Raw genomic sequence first — 17,513 nt, 5'->3', positions numbered from 1 at the left:
TTCAACAGTTTGTTCCCACACAGAAACATAAAGTGAGAAATAATAGATGATTTTTTTTAAATGATGATGAAATCAGATCAGACCTATTGTCATGTTTAATCCCAGTGAGAGTCAAGTTGGGAATTGATAATTTTTTTTTTTTTTACAGAAGATCAGTTTAGTGTACATTAAGTAAAGATTTCAATCGTTTGCACCCCCATAGAAACACAAAGTGAAATATACTGTTTGAGTACTCGTTATAGCATTAAGCCTCAGTGTACAGCACATTAAGGACAGAGATCCTACATGAGGAGTAAGTGCACAGTGACTCCTGTTGTTGACTTTACAAATTGACACTCCTGTTTATGGCATCAATAATCTCCCTATGCACCAGTCATGAGTTTCCAAGGCTATGGAAGCCCCTTGAGTTCTCCGACTCTTATCTTGTTTAGACAAGGTCATAGTCAAAGTGGAGGTTCTCTCCTCCCTTCAGAGAAAGGCACCTCCCTCTTTAAAGACCTGTTCTTTTTTTTTTTTTTTTTTTTAAACTTTTATTTAATGAATATACGTTTCCAAAGTACGAATAATGGATTACTATGGCTTCCCCCCCATACCGTCCCTCCCACCCACAACCCTCCCCTTTCCCACTCCCTCTCCCCTTCCATTCACATCAAGATTCATTTTCGATTATCTTAATATACAGAAGATCAGCTTAGTATACATTAAGTAAGGATTTCAACAGTTTGCTCCCACACAGAAACATAAAGTGAAAAATAATAGATGATTTTTTTTAATGATGATGAAATCAGATCAGACCTATTGTCATGTTTAATCCCAGTGAGAGTCAAGTTGGGAGTTGATAGTTTCTATTCTTTTCTTTTTTTTTTTTTTTTACAGAGGATCAGTTTAGTATGCATTAAGTAAAGATTTCAACAGTTTGCACCCCCATAGAAACACAAAGTGAAATATATTATTTGAGTACTCGTTATAGCATTAAATCTCAATGCACAGCACATTAATGACAGAGATCCTACATGAGGAGTAAGTGCACAGTGACTCCTGTTGTTGACTTTACAAATTGACACTCCTGTCTATGGCATCAGTAATCTCCCTATGCTCCAGTCATGAGTTTCCAAGGCTATGGAAGCCCCTTGAGTTCTCCGACTCTTATCTTGTTTAGACAAGGTCATAGTCAAAGTGGAGGTTCTCTCCTCCCTTCAGAGAAAGGTACCTCCTTCTTTGATGACCTGTTCTTTTCACTGAGATCTCACTCACAGAGATCTTTTGCCAGAGTGTCTTGGCTTTCCATGCCTGAAATACTCTCATGGGCTTTTCAGCCAGATCTGAATGCCTTTAGGGCTGATTCTGAGGCCAGAGTGCTATTTAGGGCATCTGCCATTCTATGAGTCTGCTGAGTATCTCACTTCCCATGTTGGATCACTCTCCCCTTTATTTATTCTATCGGTTAGTGTTAGCAGGTACTAGACTTGCTTATGTGCTCCCTTTGACTCTTAGTCCTTTCATTATGATCAATTGCGAACTGAAATTGATCACTTGGACTAGTGAGATGGCATTGGTACATGCCACCTTGGTGGGATTAAATTGGAGTCCCCTGGTATGTTTCTAACTCTACCATTTGGGGCAAGTCAGCTTGAGCATGTCCCAAATTATATATCTCTTCCCTCTCTTATTCCTACTCTTATGTTTAACAGGGATCACATTTCAGTTAAATTTCAACACTTAAGAATAACTGTGTATTAATTACAGAATTAAATCAGTCATATTAAGTAGAACAGACAAAAAAACTACTAAGAGGGATAATGTATTAAGTTGTTCATTAACAGTCAGGGCTATGCTGATCAAGTCACCGTTTCCCATAGTGTCCCTTTCACTTCAACAAGTTTCCTTTTTGGTGTTCAGTCAGTTGTCACCGATCAGGGAGAACATATGGTATTTGTCCCTTTGGGACTGGCTTATTTCACTCAGCATGATGTGTTCCAGATTCCTCCATTTTGTTGCAAATGACTGGATTTCGTTGTTTCTTACTGCAGTATAGTATTCTAAAGAGTACATATCCCATAATTTCTTTATCCAGTCTACCGTTGATGGGCATTTAGGTTGGTTCCAGGTCTTAGCTATTGTGAATTGAGCTGCAATAAACATTAGGCTGCAGACCGCTTTTTTGTTTGCCAATTTAAATTCCTTTGGGTAAATTCCAAGGAGTGGGATGGCTGGGTCGAACGGTAGGGTTATCTTCAGGTTTCTGAGGAATCTCCAGACTGATTTCCATAGTGGCTTGACCAGTTTGCATTCCCACCAACAGTGGGTTAGTGTCCCTTTTTCCCCACATCCTCGCCAGCATCTGTTGTTGGTAGATTTCTGAATGTGAGCCATTCTAACCGGGGTGAGGTGGAACCTCATTGTGGTTTTGATTTGCATTTCTCTGATTGCTAATGACCTTGAACATTTTTTCATGTGCCTGTTGGCCATTTGGATTTCCTCTTTTGAAAAATGTCTATTGAGGTCCTTGGCCCATCTCTTAATTGGGTTGTTGGTTTTGTTTTTGTGGAGTTTCTTGATCTCTTTGTAGATTCTGGTTATTAACCCTTTATCTGTTGCATAGTTTGCAAATATTTTTTCCCATTCTGTCGGTTGTCTCTTCACTCTCCTGACTGTTTCTTTTGCAGTACAGAAACTTCTCAATTTGATGCAATCCCAATAGTTAATTTTGGCTTTGACTGCCTGTGCCTCCCGGGTCTTTTCCAGAAACTCTTTGCCTGTGCCAATATCTTGAAGGGTTTCTCCAATGTTCTCTAGTAACTTGATGGTGTCAGGTCGTAGATTTAGGTCTTTAATCCATGTTGAGTGGATTTTTGTGTAAGGTGTAAGGTAGGGGTCTTGCTTCATGATTCTGCACGTGGAAATCCAATTTTCCCAGCACCATTTATTGAATAGACTGTCCTTGCTCCAGGAATTAGTTTTAGATCCTTGATCAAATATAAGTTGGCTGTAGATGTTTGGGTTGATTTCTGGTATTTCAATTCTGTTCCATTGGTCTATCCTTCTGTTTCTGTACCAGTACCATGCTGTTTTGATTACAACTGCCCTGTAGTATGTCCTGAAATCTGGTATTGTGATGCCTCCGGCTTTGTTTTTGTTGTACAAGATTGCTTTAGCTATTCGAGGTCTCTTGTGCCTCCATATAAATTTCAGCACCAATTTTTCCAGATCTGAGAAGAAGGTCTTCGGTATCTTGATTGGTATTGCATTGAATCTATAAATTGCTTTTGGGAGAATGGACATTTTGATGATATTGATTCTTCCAATCCATGAGCATGGAAGATTTTTCCATTTCTTGGTATCCTCTTCTATTTCTTTCTTTAAGGTTTTGTAATTTTCATCGTAGAGATCTTTAACGTCCTTGGTTAAGTTTATTCCAAGGTATTTGATTGTTTTTGTAGCTATTGTGAATGGGATTGATCTTAGAAGTTCTTCCTCAGCCATGGCATTGTCTGTGTATACAAAGGCTGTTGATTTTTGTGCATTGATTTTATACCCTGCTACTTTGCCAAACTCTTCTATGAGTTCCAATAGTCTCTTGGTAGAGTTCTTTGGGTCCCCTAAATAAAGAATCATGTCATCTGCAAAGAGGGATAGTTTGAGTTCTTCCTTCCCAATTTGTATCCCTTTAATTTCTTTTTCTTGCCTAATAGCTCTGGCTAGAACCTCCAGAACTATATTGAATAGCAGTGGTGAGAGTGGACATCCCTGTCTGGTCCCAGATCTCAGTGGAAATGCTTCCAACTTTTCCCCATTCAATAGGATGTTGGCTGTGGGTTTTTCATAGATTGCTTTGATTGTATTGAGGAATGTTCCTTCCAAACCCAGTTTGCTTAGAGTTTTCATCATGAACGGGTGTTGTATTTTATCAAATGCTTTCTCAGCATCTATTGAGAGAATCATATGGTTTTTCTTCTGCAGTCTGTTAATGTGGTGTATCACATTGATTGTCTTGCGCACATTAAACCATCCCTGCATACCAGGGATAAATCCCACTTGGTCTGGGTGGATGATCTTTCTGATGTGTTGTTGCATTCTATTGGCGAGAATTTTATTGAGGATTTTTGCATCTATGTTCATCAGGGATATTGGTCTGTAATTCTCTTTCAGTGCTGCATCTTTTCCCGGCTTAGGAATTAAGGTGATGCTGGCTTCATAGAAAGAATTTGGGAGGATTCCCTCTTCTTCAATTGTTCTGAATAGTTTGAGAAGAATTGGAGTTAGTTCTTCTTTAAATGTCTGGTAGAATTCAGCAGTGAATCCATCTGGTCCTGGGCTTTTCTTTGTTGGGAGGGCCTTTATTACTGTTTCAATTTCTGTCTCAGTTATGGGTCTGTTTAGGTTTTCGATGTCTTCCTGGTTCAATTTAGGTAGGTTGCATGTGTCCAGGAATCTATCCATTTCTGATAGGTTTCCCTGTTTGCTGGCATACAAGTCCTTGTAGTAATTTCTGATGATTCTTTTTATTTCTGTGGTGTCTGTTGTTACATTTCCTTTTTCATCTCTGATTTTATTGATTTGGGTCTTTTCTCTTCTTTTTTTAGTTAGTTGGGCCAATGGGGTGTCAATTTTGTTTATTTTTTCAAAAAACCAGCTCCTCGTTTGGCTGATTTTTTGTAATGTTTTTCTTGATTCAATCCTGTTGATTTCTTCTCTGATTTTAATTATTTCTCTTCTCCTACTAGATTTGGGTCTGGTTTGCTGTAGGTTTTCTAGATCCTTGAGGTGAATAGAAAGCTCATCTATTTGGTGCCTTTCCAATTTCTTGATGTAGGCACCTATTGATATAAACTTTCCTCTTAACACTGCTTTTGCTGCGTCCCATAAGTTTTGGTATGTTGTGCTGTTATCCTCATTTACTTCCAGAAAGTTTTTGATTTCTCTTTTGATTTCTTCTATGACCCATTGTTCATTCAGGAGCATGTTGTTCAATCTCCATGTGTTTGCGTATGCTCTAGGGATTCCTGAGTTGTTCATTTCCAACTTCATTCCTTTATGGTCTGAGAAGCTGCATGGTATGATTCTAATTCTTTTGAATTTGCTGAGACTTGCTTTATGGCCTAGTATGTGGTCAATCCTAGAGAAGGTTCCATGTACTGCTGAGAAGAATGTATAATCTTTAGCTGTAGGATTGAAAGTTCTGTATATATCTGTTAGATCCATTTGGGCTATAGTGTCGTTTAAATCTACTGTATCCTTGTTGATCTTCTGTCCTATTGATCTGTCTATTTCTGAGAGTGGAGTATTGAAGTCCCCCAGTACTATTGTATTGGGGTCTAAGTCTCCCTTTAAGTCCGTTAACAAATCTTTTAGATAAACCGGTGCCCTGTAGTTAGGTGCATATACATTGATAATTGTTATATCTTCCTGTTGAATTGATCCCTTAATCATTATGTAGTGTCCCTCTTTGTCTCTCTTAATGGTTTTTGTGGTAAAGTTTATGGTGTCTGATATTAAGATGGCTACGCCTGCTCTTTTTTCATTTCTGTTGGCATGGTATATCTTTTTCCAGCCTTTCACTTTCAGTCTGTATGGATCTTTGTTGGAAAGATGTGTTTCTTGTAAGCAGCAAATAGATGGGTTTTGTTTTTTAACCCAATCAGCCAAACGGTGTCTTTTAACTGGACAGTTCAGGCCATTCACGTTCAATGTGACTAATGATAAGTGGTAACTTTGCCCTGCCATTTGCCAAAGATAAGTTCTAATATATGCTTTGAATTCCCTGTGATCTTTTGCTGTGAGCTTTCCTTCCTTGGTTTCCTTCCTTTACCTTCTTTCATATTGATGACCGTGTTTCTTTGTTTCTGTGTGTAACACATCTTTAAGCATCTTTTGCAGGGCTGGACGAGTGGCAACAAATTCTTTCAATTTCTGTTTGTTATGAAAAGTCTTTATTTCACCTTCATTCACAAATGAGAGCTTGGCAGGATATAATATTCTGGGCTGGCAGTTGTTCTCTCTTAGTACCTGGGCTATATCTTGCCATTCCCTCCTAGCTTGTAGAGTTTCTGATGAGAAGTCAGCTGTGAGTCTGATTGGAGATCCTCTGAGAGTAATCTGACGTTTCTCTCTTGCACATTTTAGGATCTTTTCTTTATGTTTCACTGTGGAGAGTTTAATTACAACGTGCCGTGGTGAGGGTCTCTTTTGGTCGTGTTTATTAGGGGTTCTGTGAGCTTCCTGTACTAGGATTTCTCTGTCCTTCTCCAAACCTGGGAAATTTTCTGCTAATATCTCACTAAAAAGGCCTTCTAATCCTTTCTCCCTCTCCATGCCTTCAGGAACTCCTAGAACCCGAATGTTGGGTTTTTTAATAGTATCCTGAAGATTCCCGACAATATGTTTTAGATTCCTAATTTCCTCTTCTTTTCTTTGGTCTGACTGTATCCTTTCCTGTTCTCTGTCTTCTAAGTCCGATATTCTCTCTTCTGCTTCTCCCATTCTGTTTGTAAGGCTCTCTATTGTGTTTTTCATTTGATCTATTGAATTCTTCACTTCAGTCACTATCCCAGTTTCCTGTTGTACTAGTTGTTTCGTTTCATTTTGATTCCTCCTTAATATTTCATTTTCACGAGAGAGATTTTCTATCTTGTCCATTAAGGATTTCTGTAGTTCAAGAATTTGTTTTTGAGAACTTCTTAATGTTCTTATCAATTTTTTGAGATCTGCTTCTTGCATTTCTTCTATGTCATCATCCTCATAATCTTGAATTGGGGTGTCTTTTTCATTTGAGGGCTTCATGGTGACTTCCTTGTTTTTATTACCTTGGTTTTTGCGTTTGTTATTTGTCATATTGGAGATATTTGGTTTCTTCACTGTGGTGCTTTTTCTTGTTATACTACGACTCTAGATTAAGTGGACTATCTGTTTTTGAGGGAGCCTTAGGGCTTGAGATGGGTGTGGCCTGAGAGCTCTGTTTGGTGTGCCTAAGGTGACACTCCCAGGTTAGGCGTGGTAAACCTCTCTCTCTCTCTCTTTTTTTTTGATTCAACAGGGAAGTTATTCTGCACAGCTGAACAAAGTTGGAGGTAGTTAGCAGGCGAATGATATACCCACAGGAGCCAGAGATCAGAAGCTCTTTCCCAAGGACCACACAGGGAATCTGTTCGGCCCTTAGAGTGGGCTCAAATTCTCCTTCAGTCTCCCACTGGGTTGCCAAAGTTACGGAATTGTAGCGTCTCTGGAGAGTGCTCACGTGAATTCCGTGAGTTCTCTCCCCCACCGTCTCTTTTTTCACAGTCTCAGTTCAGTAGCACCATAAATTTACTAAGTCCTAATCTCCTGTTAATTCGCCCCACCCAGAGTCAGGTTTTACTGCTAGGCTCAGGGCCGGTGCAGACCTGAGGTCGCTCTGCTTATGACGTATGTCCAAGATGGCGCCTGCTCTTTGTCTTGCTCGCCCTTGAGAGGTGAGCGGAGAGAGAGAAACCCGTGTCCATACCAGTCACCTTTTTTTTTTCCCCCTCTCTCTCTTCCAGTTAGCTTGGTGAAGTCCCCCCCGCCCCGGGGGTCGTTCCCTCTAGTCTCCTCTCTCCGCTTGCCTGCCGGTGTCTCGGGTTATTGAGGTTCGGCTCACCTCGCGTTCCAGCGCTGGTGTGTTGAGTCTGCCGCTGATGTCCTGAACTGTGGGCTCCCACGCTCTCCACGCAGGTCTGCTCCCCTTCCAGCGCCGATGTGTGGACTCGGAGCCCTGGACTTCCCAAGTCTCCCCGCTGTTGCACTCCCCTTCGAGCACTTGCGGGCAGACCCTGCAGCTTGCGCAGCTCAGTCCCGCTGCTCAGCTTCTAAAGACCTGTTCTTTCCACTGGGATCTCACTCACAGAGATCTTTTTTGCCAGAGTGCCTTGGCTTTCCATGCCTGAAATACTCTCATGGGTTTTTCAGCCAGATCCGAGTGCCTTTAGGGCTGATTCTGAGGCCAGAGTACTATTTAGGACATCCGCCATTCTATGAGTCTGCTGAGTATCTCACTTCCCATGTTGGATCACTCTCCCCTTTATTTATTCTATCGGTTAGTGTTAGCAGATACTAGACTTGTTTATGTGCTCTCTTTGACTCTTAGTCCTTTCATTATGATCAATTGTGAACTGAAATTGATCACTTGGAATAGTGAGATGGCATTGGCACATGCCACCTTGATCCCATCTCCTTTAAATCATAAATAATGAATTTGCCCCACTGCCTCTCTCTTATTTAACAGTAGTGATCAAGAATTATGCATAATAAATTCCAAAAGCATGTATTCCGGGAAATGGATTGCTAACCAACTGTACTGCAGATTAAGAGTGATGGGCATATTGCTGTTTCTTGGTGTTGCTCTTCCTGTGGTGGAATGGCAACGCAGTGTTCTTTGTATTAAAATGAAAAGGTCTCTCGCGAGTAGGGTGGCTGGTGATCGATGATCCGAGGTGTTTTCTTCGGGGGGTGATGGGTGGCAGCAGAATCTAGCTCTTTGCTCTAATGCAGCACTCCTTTGGTGATTTGACTCAAACCTTTCTAATAAGCCCCTTACTTGTGAGACTGGCTGGATCAAGACAAGTGATGGGGCACAAGGCAGGCAGTCGTGTTACAACACAAACGCAGAGCTGAGAGAAGTGCTGTAGACACAGCAGTGAAGTGGTGGCCTCTGTGTTGTGTGAAAGTGATTGTAAGATTTTCGGAGTTTAGGGAACCATTCATGCATACTGGACATGTCGAGGACAGGTTAGGAGGAAGACAGGACTTAGTAGGGCTGTAGAGCAGTAAGGCTGAGACAGCGGACTGAGGTTTTCCTTGTGCACATGGATGTGGACAGGACACCAGCGAGATAGAGACCCAGGGGTATCAGGAAGCACTGTGAGAATGGGTGATCAGAAGGAAAGGTCTGGTTGTGCAGCCATGGCTTTGTAACCTGGCTCAGGATGTGGACCTCCCTTGCCAGGCTTATAAATGACTGGCCCAGTGTGAGGCAGGGAGCCCAGACAGCAGGATGAGGAGGCCTGGGCTGGGCTTGTCCTAGTATAAAAGAGAAGCAGAGGCCTTGGCTGGGATGAGCACATGGCTCTGACTGGGCTCGGAGCCTCCTGTGTGAAGCTAATTGGGTCCCAAGGGCATTAAATCCTTGACCAGGGCCTCATTAGCACAAGTCCTCCCCACTGGAGCAAACCAGCACAGCTGCTGATCTTAATACATTGCTATTTTTGCTGCTGGAGATCGAAGAAGTGCTTACGTTTCTCTGTAGCCACTCACAGGAACAGCGAAAACTTTATGATGTCTGTTCTAGATTATTATTATTGTTACTGATAAAATATGAGTATTTCGAGAAAATTTCCTACTGTTCACATTTTTCTCTTATTATATATCTGCATGGTCTGGCCTTGGACCAAAGGGGGCTGAGAAATGCTTTTAAAGAGGATCAACTTCAGAAGGATTCCATTAAATGATCGATTTCCCTTGTTCACATATTAACTGAACCTACTCAGATCCAAATGTGTAAAGCTTGGAAACATCCAAATAGATTTCTATAAATGCTAACTTTTAATTCAGACAACTACCATCAAGCAGCAAGCCTGTTTGGTCTGTAAAACATGCAGTCAAGTAAAAACGGGGCCATTAGTCCATCAACTTGAATCACATGAAAAGTCAAAAGGGAAAATTAGGATTACAAAGTGATTTTGTGGCTCAAATACTTGGGCCAAGTCTATAATTAACTGGGTGACTGCCAAAATTCACTTTACTTTGTTCCTGACAACACAGCCAATGAGAGCAAACGAGCCATAGGAAGATAGGTTTGTATTTAAGTCCCTGAGTTTTCACTGGGTGTTTCTGGCTTCATTTAAATCTTTCCGTATTTCAGATGTGCTTGTTTGATCATGGTTTAATTTGCTTTAAAAGCACACACGAATCATAGTTAAATATAAAAGTGCTTGGGATTTCAAAGAAATGGCTTACAATGATCTAATCAAATCTTTTTTAAACTCAACTGATCACCTTGAGTGCATAAGGCCTCTGGGAGTGAAAACAACAGGTGAGAAGTCCCCATCGATTCTACAGCCTGCGCAATGCCCAGCTGTATATGCACAAAGGGCGGGCAGGCAGCCACTGCCAGGGCTCATGGTGACCATGTTATCATCCAGACTTTAGCCATCTAGGAAGGGAGCCAGACAAAGCATGCGATGACGTGAGTTCCATCTAGGGTGGGAAGATGTTTCAGAGGTGTGTCCTGCAGCACGCTGACTTTTGAAGGGTGGTGCATATCGCTGGATTAGGAGCAATAATCTTAATCTTCACTGACTCACTACACCGCATGGTCAGAAAGCTGGAAACAAAATGGTGCCATGTCCCTCAAGGAACGGAGGGTCCATCTCCCTTGGGAAAACACCACACCAATGCACACTAAACAGGCTAGCAGGGAATGGTGCTGAGAAGTGCAGACTTTGGTGTAAGTCTACCAGCACGCAAATCTCAGCTCTCCCACTTAATTAAATTTGTCACCTTGGTCAACTTGCTTAACTTCTGTTTCCCTTAATTTCTCCAGCTATGAAATGGGAACGCGTATAGTCACCACCTCACAGAGTGCTTATGGCTTAAATTAGTTAATATTTGCAATGCACTTAGAACAACAGTATGCCACTCCAGGACTATTTACTAAACAATTCAGTAAGAAATTGCCTGAGCCCAGCAGAAGGCAGGGCACTGCAGGGGTGGCTCTGTAACACGTTCTTGACCAGCTGATGCTGCACAGCTGTGCGTGCTCAATGCTGCATGTATTTACAAACAACTGGCGATGGGGCTCTTCTTGGTTTGGTGTGGTATGTGTAGACAGAAGAGGAACTTATCAGTTTTGTTGGGGAAAAGGATAAGTATTCACACCAGCAAAGCTTTGCTTTTTTCCTCATGTTACAGGAACATGCTTGCATGCCACACATTTGACCTGGAGTCTTCTCAAGAGCTTATGCATTTAAATAATGTTTCCCAAACTTTCAAAAAAAGAAATCATACATTCTGCATTTATCTAGCATTGTGAGTACTAATGCAAAAAGGAAAAACTGAGTTTTTTATCCACGAGGCTCTGGATCTTTTTTTTATTATTATTGACTTAGCACAACAACAATTTAGTTTTCACATATAATGCACATAGCTGGAACTTCTTCTTGATAGTTCTCCAAGTAGTGAGTTGGATACCCAAATTCCTTCCATGTTGAGATGCTATTATCTTAAATTTGGGATCCCTCATGTGCCACAAAAGGGGAAAAGAGGCTCCACCTTAATTGATATATTCTCCCAAAAGTAAAACAGTGAGACAGGAAAAAGAATATTGGCCCTTCAGCCCTAAGGACTAGCAGGTCTAGTATGACTCATGGGCCTTGGAGTCGGGCAGCCTGGGTTGCAGTCACTGGCTCCCAGTCACGTGCAGTTCTGCATTTAGTGGGCCTTTCATGTTTATCTGCTGACTTCAGCAAATGAATTAAAAATAATGAAACTTCCTGAATCTGTCCCTCATTAGTTATGTAATTTTGTTTGCAACCCATTCCGACTTTGTTAATTTTCTAGACGCCCTTGAGAACTATTTCAAAGAAAAGGAGGGAAGAAAGAGAACATTGACCAAGTACAGAAGTATAGCCCAGAAGCATGGTGAAGTGTGACTTATTTAAAAGCAGCCCTTTTCTTAAGAGCTTTGTGAATGGCTGCTTGTCTGACAAATGGTACAAAAAGGACTTCATGAGACCCAGAAGAGTAGGGGAGGCTGTGCGTCACAGCGATGGCCCCTAGCCAACTCGCATCGCGTAGTGCCCACGCCCTGCATAGCTCCCTTCCAATGGACTCAGGGGTTGAGCATTCGACTTGCAGTGGCCATGGGACATGTTTTCCTCTTAAAATGCTTTCCTGACATCACCAAAGGAGGAGGAAGCCCCGCGTGAAAGACCCTGAGGATGGAACAAGAGGTATAGGGGACCCAGCAGCTGCACGAGCAAACCCTGGCAAGATCAGCAGATGGACTTCTTAGCGGCCTCCCAGAATCCTGAAATGCAAGCAGCAGTTATATTTCAGGCCACTAAGTACTGGGTGGGCTAATTAGGTGAACAAAAGCTACCCTTATCACAGGAAATAAACTAGATCTTGAGGCTTTAACACGGCAATCCCATTAGAGCTGTAAACTCTGATTTATGACTTAAGTGTGGGTCACGCCAGACAAGAAGCAGGTGTGCTGAAGGAGTGTCCCACCTACAAGATGGGGATTCTCTGTACCGAAATCATTAAGATCTTTTCGCTCACTTCTTCTCTACCTCTGAAGTAGAAAAATGTTAGCCGTCTCCCACAAAGTCTGCGTTCTTTGGGCAAGGTATGGCATTTAAATACCATACTCATACTTTGTAAACCACTGACCATCAAATACCAGTTATTTTAGGCTTCAATGCCATTAAATTAGCACTTAAGAAGGAACAAAAAGCTGCTTTTTGTCTGACTGCATAATGGTAGCTCGCTCTTTTTTGGTTGACAGGAAAAAAAAGTAAGTTTGAAATAATGCTTGATCTAAAGCCACTAAAATACTGAGCAAGTGATCCAATGAACAGAGCCCCGAGGGCAGGGTTCAAAGGAGCAAAAAGCACTGATAATTGGGGACTTACTGCCGCCTAAGAGGAGGACTGATAAAGTTCAGGCAATCCGATGCTGTCCTTCCTCTGGCTGCCTGGTCACAGCACGTTCCAGGCCTAGAACAGCTTAGCAACACCAGCTCAGTGTGAGTCTGACAAGTCATTGGGGAAAAATGGCTCATTCAGAGCCTCCTGCCTTTGGTAGTTCCACTCGGAATGGACCGGCATCTTTGCCCTAAAGGAACTCGTGTTCTTAGTATAGTTGCATATTATTTATGGACTGACCTCTTCCCAAGGCTTTCCATGTCAAAAAGAAAATGAAAGCTTTATGATCAAAAGCATTCCACATTTTAAAGAGATGTACAAATAATCATAAGCTTCATTTGCAGTCTTTCTTGTACTAGAAAGGGGGGTCCTTGTCTTATTATGAACACAATGAAGGAAAAGAAAACAGCCTGCCCAAGCTCACATCCTTTTTATAGCCTCGGCAGAGGCCATTTGCTATTTCTGCTAATCCTAAAACGGGATGTATTCATCATGAAAAATCTGAGGGAAGCTTGATGAACTACAGCAACAAATAGCATCTGTTGCCACATAAAAATCCACTGGGAGACTGTAGAGATCTTGTTTCCTCCCAGTTTTGAGTCCTCAACAGCAACCAGTAGAAGTGGGAGCAACTTCCAAACTGTAGAAACATACATTATCGATGGAAAATTCAGAAAAACAACAGTGGAAGCTATATGAAGGGTCTTCAGGAAGTTCACAGATGGGGTCAGCATTGTTGTGTAGCAGGTTAAGCCTCTGCCTGTGATGCAGGCATACCATATGGGCACCAGTTTGAGTCCCAGCTTCTCCACTTCCAATCCAGCTCCCTGCTAATGTGCCTAGGAAGGCAGCAGAAGATAGCCCAAGTGCTTGTCCCTAGGATCCATATAGGAGACTCAGAAGAAGCCTGGGTTTCTGGCTTTGGGCTGGCCCAGCCCTGGCCTCAGGGATGAACCAGTAGATGGAAGACCTCTCTGTGTCTCCTCCTCTCTCTGTAACTCTGCCTTTCAAATTAATAATAATAATATAAATAACTTTAAAAAAGTTCTTGGAAAATTCTTAATGTGAAAAAACTATGCATGAATTTCAAAAGTTTTTTTGCACTAAAATAACATCTTTCAAATGCCCTCCTATTTCAGTGACCAATAAGGTGGTTTCCTCTCCAAAGCTGGTTCTTCTGTAATTTTAAGCTCTGCAGTTGGTCATTATCTCCTTAGCAAATACTTGTGAAGTCTCAGTGGTTCGTAGAGCATACTTCTTGACCGGATATTGAAAATCAATTCAAAATAGGCCATTTTTTTCCCTCTTGATTCCATAACATGGCCTCTGAAATAATTATCGGTTTGAGATATTACACCCAGACTTGTATTTGCAATTTTACTCCCAGATTTTAAAAACTATTAAGGTACACTGCACTGGTTTCTGGGTTGCTTCATTCATTCATTCCTGAGCACCCCCACCTCCACACACACAGTGGTATGGTGATTTGTGTGAAAAGTTTTTGAAGAAATAAAAGGCACGTATCTGGCCCATCAAAATACACAGTCCAGGTGGCAAGTCAACCTGCCTTTCAGTGAAAAGAACACAGCCATTTTTAAGGAAAGCAGTGATGGCAACAGTGAGTGGGCTTTTTCCTTCACTGTCACCACATTCCTTCCCTTACCTTGCTCTGATGGGCTGAGATCCTAGTCTGGGTCCCAGAGCACTACCATTCCCAGGAGAATTCTTTCTGGCTAACGCTGGGGATATAGAAGTAGTTCTTTGAGGCACCTGGAAGAAAACCAGAACTCAGAAATATTTCCCACAAAGTAGTTTCTACAGGCTGGTCTCTGAAAATCTTACCCTTTTCAACGATTTCCAAGGAAGTTCAGAAACTATCTGAAATGGGGCGAGGCAGGAGGAATGTCTTGTATTTTTCACAGAAATGTTTAACTCCCTAAACAAAACCAAGTAAGAGTCTGCTAGCAAAAGGCAGTAAGACACAATCAACAACCAGAGAAAGGGACATTCTCAGTCTTAAAAATACCGTAAACACAGACTACGGTAAAATTTGGATTCACTGGGCTAAAAATAATTGGCCTCTTTTGTTTGGGCAACAGTGGTAGACACCAGGAATTTCGTTAGGGTGCTCTTAATTCATTGGATCTGATAGTAGCCACCCAGCTCAAGCCAACTTCCATTTTTAGCTCATATAACAACTAGTAAGCAGATAAAGAAATGGCAAAAATCTAGAGTGAAACTAGGATGTCAGCTTAGAACTTCAGGGAACATACCACAGTAGATTGTGAATGTTTCTACCTCCTAGTTAACCTGAAATTAGTAATTAAAATCCGAACTTCAAATCACCTATGCAGTGGAAGGTCAATTAGTAAGCACAGTCCCAAATAGGATTCAGGATTCAAGATTAATTCAAGACTAACGCTAAAAAAACTGGAAGGGTTTCAAAAAGATTATGGGGGTAACAATTTGTTTGTGAAGTGCAGTAGGAATCTATTTTAGCTTATCTGGCAAGAGCCTTAAGTAGAATTCAATAAGCCTCATTTTAGAAAATATACAGACTTTTTAATAAAATCAAACATTATAACTGTGCCAAAACTGTCTATTCTTTTAAAAGAATCATATGATGAATTTCAGCACAGCAAATTATCTCCAGTGTTAAGTGCCATCCTTTGTCTACTTTGAAAAATTTTTATTATAATTCATTTTAATGTAAAGATGAGTCAGTGAAGCAAAAATGACCAAATGAGTTCTACCACCGATTCTAATTAAATATTACCACTTCTATTTTTCCTTTTTATTTTTGTAAACAAATAGTTGGGAAGAAAGAGTCTCATGAATTATTAAAACCTAAATCTTACATTTGATCTAAAATTTTCTCCCTGCTCTACCAATATATGCCTGCCTGTTTTCAGAAAGTAGACTAATGACTTCCCATTTCAGTTCGAGCATGGTGTCTGCTCCTCTGCCTACCTTACTCTCCCTGTTGAACTTTGCTCCCTAATAATCTCTTCTGATGGCATTTCTGCTTCTATAGGAAGAAAATATTAATAAGACAAGCTATTAGTGGCTTTCATTTTCAAATAATGGAACTCCTGTTACAATACCTTCCTGAGAAGAGTATAAAGAAAAATACTAATTAAGCCATCAAAAACTTTTTTCTGGAATCAACAATGGCATTGCCTTCTGGAAATCACAGAACATCCCATTTGTCACAGCCTTTATGCTGAGCTAATGAGAAGGGAGATTGCTAAGCCAGGAAGAATCCAGTGTAAACATGTCTCTGGTATTTTGAAATACTTCCAGACTGTCTGTAGCCAGGTGCCCAGACACATGCTAGGACATCTCAGAACAACAGCAAAAAAAAAGACCCAAACTCAAGAATGTTCTATCCAGTGGGATGGCTGATCATTTGACCCTGAAATTTTATCCACAATAACTGATTAAGACTGGAATTAAATTACAACCTGGCCTACAAGGAGCTTTCCTTCAATGGGGTCAACTAAAATATCCTAAGAATAACACTATCTTCTGACTCTCTGAAATCTGATTTTCTGATCAAAATAGAAATAGATTTTCTATCTTTTATCTGGAAGTTTTCAATTTGCCCAGACATAGATTAAGTCATCCATAAAAAATCCATTATTCTACTTCTTGCTGTAGATAATAAGTTTGAAATGCTTAGTGTTGAGAGTTCTGGTGCTAAACACAGAATATATACTTAGTAGTCATTCAGCCTCCCCAAGATTTAGTTATAGGGAAAATGATGGTAGAAAAGCTGACAATGCAAATTTTAGTGTAGGAATAAAGGGGCACCAAGACAAACATGAGAAGTAAAGGTGCTTTGGCATCTTTACCTTCTCCACGGCTGCAAAAGGCCTGGCGCAGTGACCACAAGAGTGGTCAGTGATGACAACGGTGATGGCAATGGTGATGGTGATGCGAAAAACGTCCCTACTGTTACCTTTGGTGGAATGTCTTCCTCCTGTCGTAACCAAGAACTTCGGTCAAACTTTTCGATTCGCGTCGGGAGAGGCGGGTTTTCAGAGGTGGGATCCGAGTTCTGGCGCGGCATCTCCACGCGGTGAGAGGTCACGCTCAGAGCCTCCTGAAACCCAGACAGGCCCTTGGTGGGCTGCTCATGCACTGACTGGGAGGCGGTCAAAGCAGGTCCCTGGGATTTCACAGCTACCAGATGAGGGATCTAAGCACAAGCCAACATTAGAGAAGAAGGATTATTAGGAGGAAAAAAAAAAAAAACAAAAACAAAAACAGCCAGTACCACCTTTATCAGGTGAAGGGAAGAGAAAGTTCTAGGGCACAAGAAGTGGACTGGAGAGATTCTATCACAGCTGACCACAAGTATGCTTTTAACAGTTCTTCAGAATTTTCTGTCTAGAGTGACAGGTAGGGCTGAACTGGGGTCCCCGCAACAAGTTAAATCGCTTACTTGGACCGCCAAGAACTTGGTAGAACAGTGTGATGATAATAACAAGAACTATATTTGGTGCCCATTCATGTACCAAGAACACAATATCTTTTACAAGCACTTCCCTTCCAATATTACAAACTTCCTCCTTTAAAATCCTTAACTTGGCTTTAGAGAGTGCTCTTGCTCCGTAAAATGAGAACTGCTCCAAAGATCTCACTTGTTAGGGATTCACTGAGTCCACCACGAGGTGGACACAACCATTTCCCACACTGTACACACAAAAGCAACCTAAGATACCCTAGTTTTTACAGCTAATATGTGCTGGAGGCTAAAATGGGACCTAGCATTCTACACTGGTGGCCTATAGGACTAACCTCTATAAAATCCTGGTTTCCGTTGTACTGGTGCTTACCATCTGGGGGATT

The 17,513-nt window shown here is 41.3% G+C and overlaps 1 protein-coding gene across 12 annotated transcripts in view; it reads right to left on the bottom strand.

The window, feature by feature from the left end:
- Positions 1-17,513, bottom strand: part of TNIK (TRAF2 and NCK interacting kinase) — a 399,091-nt gene that overhangs the window by 50,500 nt on the left and 331,078 nt on the right. For all 12 annotated transcript variants that reach the window (XM_017346916.3, XM_017346919.3, XM_017346917.3 and 9 more), the window contains 2 exons: positions 16,621-16,860; positions 14,323-14,429 (listed from right to left, as the gene is read on the bottom strand). In XM_017346916.3, coding sequence (XP_017202405.2) covers positions 14,323-14,429; positions 16,621-16,860 — 347 coding nt within the window. The remainder of the gene's footprint in view (positions 1-14,322; positions 14,430-16,620; positions 16,861-17,513) is intronic.

The sequence above is a fragment of the Oryctolagus cuniculus genome, chromosome 4 (assembly GCF_964237555.1).
Source record: "Oryctolagus cuniculus chromosome 4, mOryCun1.1, whole genome shotgun sequence".
Taxonomy (NCBI): domain Eukaryota; kingdom Metazoa; phylum Chordata; class Mammalia; order Lagomorpha; family Leporidae; genus Oryctolagus; species Oryctolagus cuniculus.
The sequence above is the reverse complement of the archived record's forward strand: the minus strand, read 5'-3'. Positions and strand labels throughout refer to the sequence as shown.